The following is a 10,870-nucleotide window of genomic DNA, read 5'->3' on the forward strand; positions in this document are numbered from 1 at the left end:
GGAGGGATGGGGAGGAGAATCGGAGGAATGTAACTCCCACGGGTTGAGATAACAGCACTCCAGTAACTAAGGTATAATACAAACCACTCCTGCTACCAATAATAATGATAAGGGAAATAACAAGGGAAAAGGACACAACCGCTCACCACCCGCCGACCGATACCCAGCCCGACCCGAGCAGCGATCTGGGCCTTCCGGGTAACTCCCCCCAGTTTCTATACTGGGCATGACGTGCTGTGGTGTGGAATAGCCCTTTGGCCAGTTTGGGTCAGGTGTCCTGTCTCTGCTTCCTCCCGGCTTCCCCTCCTCTCTGGCAAAGCATGAGACTGAGAAAGTCCTTGGTCAGAGTAAACATTACTGAGCAACAACTAAAAACATCGGTGTTATCAGTGTTGTTCCCAGGCTGAAAGTCAAAACCACAGCACTGCACCAGCTACTAAGAAGGAGAAAAAATGACTGCTGTAGCTGAACCCAGGACAAGTATAATTAAAGAATAGATTTGCTCAAACAAAAGGCATGAAAGGAAGGTCTCTGAAGAGAATGACTGCTAATAAATTCTCCACGGAATTCAGGCTTAGGCTTTTCTTCTTTGAGATTTTCACCTGTATGAAACTACATTGCCTTGTAATATTAATTACAGCTCATTTTAGCCTGCTGCTTGCCTACCCCATAGACAAACTTACAGACAATTGCATCAGTTCAGGAATTACCTCATCGCTGTCTCATTCCAGAACATCTGGCATGAAATCCAACATTTTACATGCCACTGATTTGTTTTTTCCTAACTATGATTTTTACTGTCAAGGAAGGTAAAGAAGGCCATGTTTTTGTAACTTTCATGTGGTTGGATTTGAGTATCAGAATACACAATCTTTGTACACCATAAATGCCAAGGGCCCATCAGTTTCCCACAACACAGGACTCTCCCTGCATCACAGGCCAGGCTACAATGTCTTACTGCATATTTGGCAACAAAAGCAGCTATTTGAATGACAATCTGAAGCAAACACTAGCTAGCTAGAAGCTGACTTTGGATGGGGTTAATATTTTTCCATACTCACCAGAGATGAACACCAGCATTGCCAAAGCCAATACCAGCAAAAGCACTTGCTAGGTGCATGTTGGCTCTTGCTTCACGGTCCTCAGGGTTTCTGATGGCTCTGTGCACCATGGAGACAATGGTACCAGTGAATTCACAGACTGGTAATTCAGTATGGAGAAGGCAGAGAGGGCTTCTTTACAGACAGATGTACAAAAACTTTCAAGGTAAGCTAAGATAAAAATACTGGAAATAGTATCAGGACACAGTTCAGTCAGAGATCAATCCTGCTTCTGGATCAGTACTTAGATCAAACTGGTTCAGTAAAGGCCAAGTTTCCTTTCATTTTTCCAAAACCGGAGTAAATAGAGTGAATTTAGCCATATTCACCTTGGTGGTTTAACAATTCTGCTTGGGAGCTTTGGTAATCCTCTGTACCACTCCAAGACCCCTCCAGCTTTCTCACCATCTCATTAGGTGGTAGTCTGGACCTCACCATCTGTGTGGGAAGAGTTCCTTGCCTTCCTATGCATCAGACTGCTTGTGTAGTTTGACAAGATGAAGAAAAAGTCTCATGAGTGGATTCCACAGGGACAACAAACAACTACTTTGACTAGCCAGGTACTGTAAAAGGTCTTTAAAAAATGAAACCTCACACTGATCTTTAATAGAAGTGCACATGGGATACAAAAACTATATACAGGCTGAATTCTTTTTTGTAGGGATCAAACCAAAGTGTGGTCCCTACCAAATTGATCCCAGTTAAGTAAAAACTTAATTTAAATTGAAGATCTTCTAAGTATGAACTAGTTTTCAGTAAATGCATAATTTTGCACTTTCGTAAGTGCAGTTACCTTCTTGATGGATGCATAAGTATCTTAATTTACACTGAAGGTCACAAAAATCACCCCCCCAGTATTTCATTCACTTTGTCATATATTCCCCTTTTCCTGTCATTGAAAATGGATTCTTGACAAAAATATGTGAATGTTGCTCCCATATTAACTGAGCAGTTGAAATACCTTCAACTGAGGATTTTTAAAATAGATTTGCAGAGCATTAAAGAGCTGCCTCTTCAAGACAACCTAGTAACCCTGATTTTACTTTCAAAACTTTTTGCTTTATTTAAGAGAAATCCAGGGTAGAAAATGAAGGTTTAATGTCGCAGTTCGCCTTATTTTAGCCTAAAGTTTATGTTCTTCTAAGCATCCCTTTTTGGGCACTCAACATACTGTGAGGGAGGTGGCTGTTAAATGTGTTACCTTTTCAAATACTTAGCCACAATGCGCAGAGCATGGAGAGCCCAGACATCACTGATGGGGTTGCTGCCTTGGTAAGCTGGCCGGTTAATTGGATTTGAAGGGCAGGGACTGCGCATGTTGTAAGGAAGAGCCGTGTACGATTCTAGAGCATGGCTAAAAGAAAGATTGAAACATGAATTATTTAAGTGGGAGAGCTCCTTTTTACTCCCCTGCTCTTCTTTGAATGCAGGTTCTTCTCATTTATTTCTGGTGTTCTGGTGTTTTAACAGTTGCCAAGAATAGAAATACAATCTCATAGACCACTGGGAGACTGTTGGGCAGGCACCTCCAGAGCACTTCACTCTCCACACAGAAGACAATCCAAACACAGTCACAATGTGTCAGCTCACACCATGCTTAAATTTAGCCTGGATGAACTGGCATCTTAGTGTGTAATGCTTTTCACTGAAGACCTCTGTACATCTACAATGGATGCACTTTCTCTCTGTAGGATAGGGATGATAAGAGACTTTAGCGCTGGAAGCATTGTAAACTACCTTTCTTCTAGAGGTATTGACTATTAAAAAATTAGAAGTATAATATTTAAGCTAAGTGGAACCGCCAACAGTATCATCTTCCAGAGACTCATGAACCTGACCACATAAAACAGGGGCACTGCCTACATAGCTACATTCAGATGTACAAAACTACAGACAAACCGTTTTCACATATGAATAAATGCCTCAATTCCATTACAGACAGTGCAGTTCAGGATACTTCACCAAGCCTGAGAAATCAGTTTCATTATCCATCTTTTACTTCAATATACACAGCACCCAGAGCAAAGTAAGCTCTGGCCCTCTGAATAAAAACTTCCATGCATTTTATGCAGTTAAAAGCTGCAGGTTTAAGGTGAAGAAAATGTTGTGCCAAATGAAAAGCACATTATGAGACAGGTTTGAAAATGGTCTTAAATGGGCTAAGACCTGCCAACATCCTACCAGCCAGCAGAAATTTTTATTGACACATTGTGGCTTTTATTAGAAAATCCTTGTTCTCTGCTCCTTGCTGTGTCTATGAGATGTGCTAAATGCTGCTGAATTTGTGATTGGTCATCTACATGATCTCTTAAAAAGGGATGCCTGGACTCTCTTTCCTGACAACAACCATCCTGGAAGCAAATGGCTTCTCCAATGCACTAAAAAACTATTAAAATTTCTGCAAATGAGTGATTTCTTCCCATACATTCTGAGGGAGGTAGTGAAATTAAATAAAAGGAAAGTTTAAGAGAGACCACCTTCACAAGAACAGGAAAGGAAGAAAAAAGATCATCCTTTTCTGTGCCTTATATTTTTTCTTCAATCATCATAGTAAAAATACAAAATTGTAATAAATTCAAGTAGCAGCCTCTACAGAGAACTCACCAAAGCACATCAAAACCACTGTTGGCCACTATTCGCTCAGGCATAGACAGTGTGTGTAAAGGATCAATGATGCCTAATGTTGGTTTAATGGCTCTTGAAGCAATACCTGCAATATGTAAGTAAGAAAAATAAGTTAGAGATTTTTTTGCAAGAGAATAGCAAAGACAAGCTTAATGTTCAAAACTTAACAATAATATGGAGAAATGATTTGAAACTATGATAAAAGCAAAGAGAAAGAAGGGAGACTGAGGAGTACCCATGAATGTAAGTCTTACTGATGATTAAGTCCCTGTAAGAGTTGGATGATTTGAGACTTTTGCCTGAAGTAAATTACACCCGAATGTTCTCTCTCCATTTGTAACCCTTTCTGAGTACCCTGTGCTTTCAGAATGTTTGTGCTGAATCGCATCTGCAACAATATTCTTAGATTTGTATCTTCTATGAACAATCAGATGGCAAGACTGGCTTGTGTTTACAATCAATTGCTATTGCTAATTGCTGTCTTCAGCATCTGTAGTAAGTGTGCCTTCGTATTTTTGTTAAGGTCTGGGCTTAAATCACGACAGGGGGCACAGACGTAGCTTTGAGAGAGGCAGACATATAGATAGACTGACTACATATAGACTAGGAAACTCTGAGCTATGGGCAAAACTCAGCACATCCATTTGGGTCCCATGTACTGTAGACTGTGTAGCATATAAAATCCACATGTTGTGTTTGAGTAAAACCTCAAAACAGCTATGAAGCTTAAGATGACATTTTAGCCTTAATTTTTATTTGCCGTGGATGAAAAGGCCAAAGGAAGACAGTACCCCTCACTTGCAGAGCATCTCAGGCCTGAGGTTTCAAAAGTCAGGAAAAGGAACATTTGGTTGCAATTATACAACAAAGAAACAGAAGTCTTAAAAGCTGAAAGAAAAATACAGAGGAAATAAGGAACAGTTGGTTGACCCTGGATCTAAGTAGAAATTTCCTTTGCAATTAAAATTTTCTGCCATTTAAGGACTTGAAAGATCTTAGTTTCCTGTTTTGCCTTCAAACTATAATCCACTGTATTATGTAGGTATTTCATTATGTTACTATGCTATAAATTTAATTCAAGGAGGAAACCTTTAAGCTCTTCAAATTTGCCTGTGGCAGTTCAATCAAACAAAATGACACTTGGAATGACATGCAGTATCCCTTTCTTTTAAGGAAGGGAAATAATGAAGACATTGGAAAAGTAGTTGTCTTGAATTGCAGACAAAAAACCAAACCTCACCGGTTTTTACTTTTAGTTCTTTGAAGTCAAAAATGGCAACACCAGTGGTTTCACTTCCAGTTCCAGCTGTTGTAGGAACTTAAAAAGAAGAATGGGGATAACAACAAATAATAAATAATACATAGTATCACAAAATAAATAAATAAATCCACAATAGCAATGCCACCAAAAATACAGGACCCAGGAAATCGCAGTGGTATCCCTGATCTAAAGCCAACAAGTCAAAGAGAAACTTTGATCTCTTTTCTCAGTAAAAGGAGTCAAACTCAGTTAAACTAGACAAACTGATGACAAAATTCGTGATTTATTTCCACTGAAGTAGAAAGCAAAATTGCTGCTGAATACAACTAGAGGAGCAGCAAGCCGAAATGAAGATGAAATAGTCACAGTAACCTGATTTCAGCAGAAATACCATACAGACTATAAAATGAGTCCCCTTCTCCTCCTGTTTTACCTGCAATAAGTGGCTTGAGGGGCACAGTGACTGGCTTCCCTTTCCCAATAGGAGCATTGACGTAATCCAAGAAGTCTGACATAGGGCTGGATGAATAGAGGTTGGCAGCTTTACAGGTGTCCATTACAGACCCACCTCCAACAGCAACATAAGCATCAAATTCTCCCTTTTTAGCAAATGTAATGGCATCCAGGAAACTTGGAAAACAAGAAAAGCTCTCCAATTAGTCAGGTGAAAAACAGCACATAGAGAAATTAACTATTAAGACCAGCATACAAGTCACAAGGGGGTGTTTAAACAGCTGCATGGCATGCTATAAAAGCCAAGGCACTACTTGGAAAAGCATGTTGTCAGAAGGTAGTACCTTTGGTCTGTTGGCTCCACCCGGACATTATCATACATCTGAAAGTTTATGCCATATTTTGCCAAGGAATTCAGTACTGCATTTACAGGAGGGAGTTGGGAGAGGTTTTTATCCGTCATCAAACAAACTCTTTTAGCACCAAGATTCTGCAGGTCCTACAATAACAATGAAATTAAAAAACAAACAAGTGGTATAAAATCACACACTGAGCTATTTAAATACTAATCCAAAACAAGTGAAACCATTTAAAAGTAACACAAAGTCCAATCTAAAAATACTTGGTTATAGTTGTAAAACTTTTGACACAGTATCAGCTAAAGAAGAAGAGGATTAACCACATACACACAGGATGCAGAAAACAGCATAAAGAATAAGGGTGCAAAACTTATATAGGTGAAGTCTTATGACAGAAGAAAACTAATGATAAAGATGTTGAACAAGTGAAAACCACGTAGAACCATTTAAGACTACCGTAAAATGTAAAATATTCTCTTGAAGTATTTTTTTCTACACAATTCATAGAATCATAGAATAGTTAGGGTTGGAAAGGACCTTAAGATCATCTAGTTCCAACCCCCCTGCCATGAGCAGGGACACCACACACTAAACTATGTCGCCCAAGGCTCTGTCCAGCCTGGCCTTGAACACCGCCAGGGTTGGAGCATTCACAACTTCCTTGGGCAACCCATTCCAGTGCCTCACCACCCTCTCTGTGAAGAACTTCTTCCTTATATCTAATCTAAACTTCCCCTGTTTAAGTTTAAAGCCATTACCCCTTGTCCTACCACTACAGTCCCTAACGAAGAGTCCCTCCCCAGCATCCTTGTAGGCCCCCTTCAGATATTAGAAGGCTGCTATATGGTCTCCACACAGTCTTCTCCAGGCTGAACAGCCCCAACTTTCTCAGCCTATCTTCATACAGGAGGTGCTCCAGTCTTTATCATCCTCATGGCCCTTGTAAGGTCTCACAAGAGCAGAGGGGCAGGATCCCCTCCTTCGACCTGCTGGTCACGCTTCTTTTGATACAGTCCAGGATACGGTTGGTTTCTGGGCTGCAAGCACACACTGAAGCCGGCTCATGTCAAGCTTCTCCTCAACCAACCATCCCAAGTCCTTCTCCGCAGGGCTGCTCTGAATCTCTTCTCTGCCCAGCCTGTAGCTGTGCCTGGGGTTGTGCCGACCCAGGTGTAGGACCTTGCACTTGTCTTGGTTAAACTTCATGAGGTTGGCATCAGCCCACCTCACAAGCGTGTCCAGATCCCTCTGGATGGCATCCCTTCCCTCCAGCGTATCACACGAGCCACACAGCTTGGTGTCGTCGGCAAACGTGCTGAGGGCGCACTCAATTCCATTGTCCATGTCACCGACAAAGATGTTGAACAACACAGGTCCCAACACCAATCCCTGAGGGACACCACTCGCTACTGGTCTCCAAGTGGACATTGAACCGTTGACCACAACTCTTTGTCTGCGGCCATCCAGCCAGTTCTTTATCCACTGAGTGGTCCATCCATCAAATTGGTGTCTCTCCAATTTAGAGACAAGGATGTCATGTGGGACAGTGTCGAATGCTTTGCACAAGTCCAGGTAGATGACGTCAACTGCTCTGTGACATAAAAAGCTCTGTACACAGGTTAGGTCTCCCCTGACTGCCTACCAAAGCACAGCATTAAAATCTTGAAAATTTAAGACTGAATATGAATTTATTGAGGAAAAATCAAAATAAGGTAGCAAAAAGAAGAAAAATACTACAACATGCTAACCATTGCTAAATTAACTGTCACAATAGCTACTTAATGCATGCAATTCTAAATAATCCTAATGCTGTTTAAAGACTGAAGTTCTGTCTAACTTCATTTACTATCTATTAATTTACTTTATAAATTTGCAAAGAAAAGAGAACTGTTAATGCCATAAATGCCAGGAAGAGAGGAAAAAGTGATAAATGAAGAAACTTAGTGACAAAGGCAAACTGGAACAATGTACTCAGGTGAATCATCTCACACTGCTGAAACAAAAACTATACATTTTCACAGTGCAAACTTAGAATATCCATCTAATTTAATGGAAACTCTCGATTCATTTTAATGAGCACTAGAAGAGACAAAAGTGTTCTTGAGAAAATCCTGGTGAGTCACCAGGATTCAGAACTTTTTGCATTAAACTCCCTGTCAGAGAAAAATATTCTTATATAATCCTGGCAAACCATCAACCATCTCTTTATCCATTAAGCTGCATTTCATGTGCTCACTTTTACCACAGCAATATTGATCTAACATGCTTCTGTTCTTTACCCAACAATATTTTCCAACCTTTTTTACACTTATGTATGTGACTACACCTTCTGCAAAGCAGTAGAGATTCAGACACACCTTTTCCCTTATAAAACAGATTGATAGCACAAGCAGCCCTTTAGAAAGTAACTCTTCACCAGTGATGGACTTACGTACCATGCCAATCTCTTTAGTAACTCCTTCTCCATATCGAATGTTTGAAATGGCCATCTACCAAAAAAAAAAAAAAAAGAATGTCTTTTTCTGCAAAAATGGAGAAATGCATCTCGTCCCAAGCAGTCAAAGTGAAATATAAATATTTACCAATGTAAACATTTGTAAAATGACATATTTGTAAGTATAAAAAGTACTACTTTTAAATAAAATATATCTTATTATTCAATGTACCTCAAATGCATAGTCAGTATTTCCCAGGGTAGGCCGTTCAGGGACTAGAATGGAAATAAACCAGTAAAATTAGTGAACAAAAAGTGACTTTACTCTGTATCTCAATCTAGAGTTGACAGATTCCTTTGCTTTTAAAAGCACTAACACATTTGCACAGGTCATCTTGGCTTGTCAGTTGCCTGTTATTTGTGAGACTGCATGATCCAAGTACTTGCTTTGATTCATATAAGCCCAAACCAAGTGTGTTTTTCCTTCTTTCAAGAATTAATTCTTTCCTGTAAAAACTGAGTAACTCATCAAGAAGTCTGCATGAGAATTTGCAGTCTGTGAAGACCAGAGCAGCATGTACTAAGTAAAACTGAGTACCTGCAGAGCATACAGGCTGCTACATACCGGTTGAGAGGAGCTACAAATGTGTAGGGGCTACATGATAACCTTCAGAAAAACTTTTAAGGCAAATCCATGAGACACCCTCCATATGCACCTGCATAGAGAACATCTTTTGTACATGTGAGAGTAATACTAATAGGTGTTTACACTTCTTTTTATTTCTGCCTAGTCCTGAACTTGCAGATGAAACTGAATTGCTTGCTTGAAAATTAAGAAACTGCAGGCATTCCTAATACTAAACAGAGTTTTAATAAGGAGCAGTGGGTCACTATCAACTTTATTTAGTAGAAGATAGAAGATATTTATAAGGATAGTATTTCTGTCACATCCTCTCTGCCATGTCATTCTTGCATGAATTACCACGAAACTCTCAATTTCTTGCGTATCCTGATTTTGCCCCGAAGTGGAACAAACTACATCAACTGTAACAGCCCATTCTTCTCCAAAAAAAAAGATGAGAAGAGGCATTCTGCTCTTCCTGCTCAAGCCATGCCTTCTGTCTGCTATATTAATTGGAAATATGTGATTTGGATTCAGACAGAATGAGCAAAGCCATGATAATGAGTCTTACAGACACACTGGGGTGCACCGAAGCACTGACCCACAACAGTAACAGATAGATGTATTAAAATCCTTTATGCACTTCCTATTCAAGCTCAGGCCAGCTGCTATCAGCTCTTTCATTGCCGTCTCTTGCCTGGCTGTACATGTTTGACCTCTCCTGGAGTTTGAGTCTGCTGTACTCTCAGTCATTAGTTTGACAGGCTCAGAACATGTCCAAACCATTTACTCTCTTGCTTTCTGATAGTACAATAGATGCCCTGCTGTTACATTCTTGAGCCAAACTTAACTTTCAGGAAGAATTTTACTGAGTTGAAAAATTGCACTATTTCCTTGAGCAGTGCCAAGAAAAAAACCACATATTTTTTGTCTGCTACACTCACTGTTAAATCAGTTCCCACTATTTACAGACTTACTGAACTGATACCATCTTGCTAACGTTATAGGCTCGACTGCTGCCTAAAACTTTCAGAGAGGTTTTTAATGAAGACTTCTATTTAGCAAGGGCTTAGTTTGAATTGACTGAGTAGGTCATCAAGCAGACAAGCAGAAGAATGAGATTCTATTTCTCAGCTGTGCTATTGTTTTGCTGTATGATGGTCGTGGGCAAAACAAATACCTGAACATATATACGGCTTTTGCACATGTAAAATGTTAATTCTTTAAAGAGTGTCTTAAGCAGGTGAAACCAAGCCACTCAAAATTACACACTGCTGAAATTATGGCCTGAAACCCACATTTTTATTGGCTCTGGAGACTGACCAGCACACAGATAGCTATTTCTATACTCTCCTACAGTCAGTCAATGCAAACAGAAATTCCTCCCAGCGTGATGTGGCGCAGCTCTCCTGCTCTTACTCCACAAGCCTGGCCTATGTGAGCTGCATTCCTGGGACTGATTGTATAAAAATCCCCAAGCCAAAGCAGTCCTTTGTGAACAGCTCCTTTTTATCCGTATCACCGCCTGTTTCTTTACCAATGTAACACGTGCATTTTTCCCCTCAAAAGCAGATCTATAGTTGAGATGGTCCTGGTGATGACAGCAATAGTAGCAGCCAGAGCAAATTTCTGACCAACGTGCCTCATAGTAAGGGCAGGGAGAGACAGGATGCATTGATTTTGACTCATGTGGAAACTGAATCTCTCCAATGATAAGCACTGTCACTGTACAGTTGCAAAATAACAGAGCTCTTACCTTATCCTGTAAATTGTTCTGTTTCCTACCTGCTACCTGCACCCTCTGCCCAGGTTACACTGATACGTTTGGCTCTACAAGACCATGGTCTCCTACAGAATTATTCTGAAGACGCAAATCAAGTCTTACCTTGAGAATAAGTGTGGGAATGGCTCGGGCACCGACATCTAGGTAAAAGAAAACGGCATGGTTAAATGGGAAAACTAAAGCAGAAATACAGATCTGCCCTTGCCCAAGTGTCCTGAGTGCACCCGCTTGCC

The 10,870-nt window shown here is 40.3% G+C and overlaps 1 protein-coding gene across 1 annotated transcript in view; it reads right to left on the reverse strand.

The window, feature by feature from the left end:
• ADHFE1 (alcohol dehydrogenase, iron containing, 1) overlaps positions 1 to 10,770 on the reverse strand; it is a 19,292-nt gene extending 8,522 nt beyond the window's left edge. Inside the window, exons 1-9 of the mRNA XM_010013644.1 lie at positions 10,740 to 10,770; positions 8,465 to 8,508; positions 8,234 to 8,287; positions 5,784 to 5,938; positions 5,420 to 5,616; positions 4,966 to 5,043; positions 3,705 to 3,810; positions 2,302 to 2,454; positions 1,062 to 1,160 (exon numbers count right to left, since the gene is read on the reverse strand). Of these exons, the coding sequence (XP_010011946.1) occupies positions 1,062 to 1,160; positions 2,302 to 2,454; positions 3,705 to 3,810; positions 4,966 to 5,043; positions 5,420 to 5,616; positions 5,784 to 5,938; positions 8,234 to 8,287 (842 nt within the window). The 5' untranslated portion in view covers positions 8,465 to 8,508; positions 10,740 to 10,770. The remainder of the gene's footprint in view (positions 1 to 1,061; positions 1,161 to 2,301; positions 2,455 to 3,704; positions 3,811 to 4,965; positions 5,044 to 5,419; positions 5,617 to 5,783; positions 5,939 to 8,233; positions 8,288 to 8,464; positions 8,509 to 10,739) is intronic.
• Between the last annotated feature and the right edge of the window lie 100 nt (positions 10,771 to 10,870).

Source organism: Nestor notabilis, unplaced genomic scaffold (genome assembly GCF_000696875.1).
Source record: "Nestor notabilis isolate BGI_N333 unplaced genomic scaffold, ASM69687v1 scaffold1254, whole genome shotgun sequence".
In the NCBI taxonomy this organism is placed as follows: domain Eukaryota; kingdom Metazoa; phylum Chordata; class Aves; order Psittaciformes; family Psittacidae; genus Nestor; species Nestor notabilis.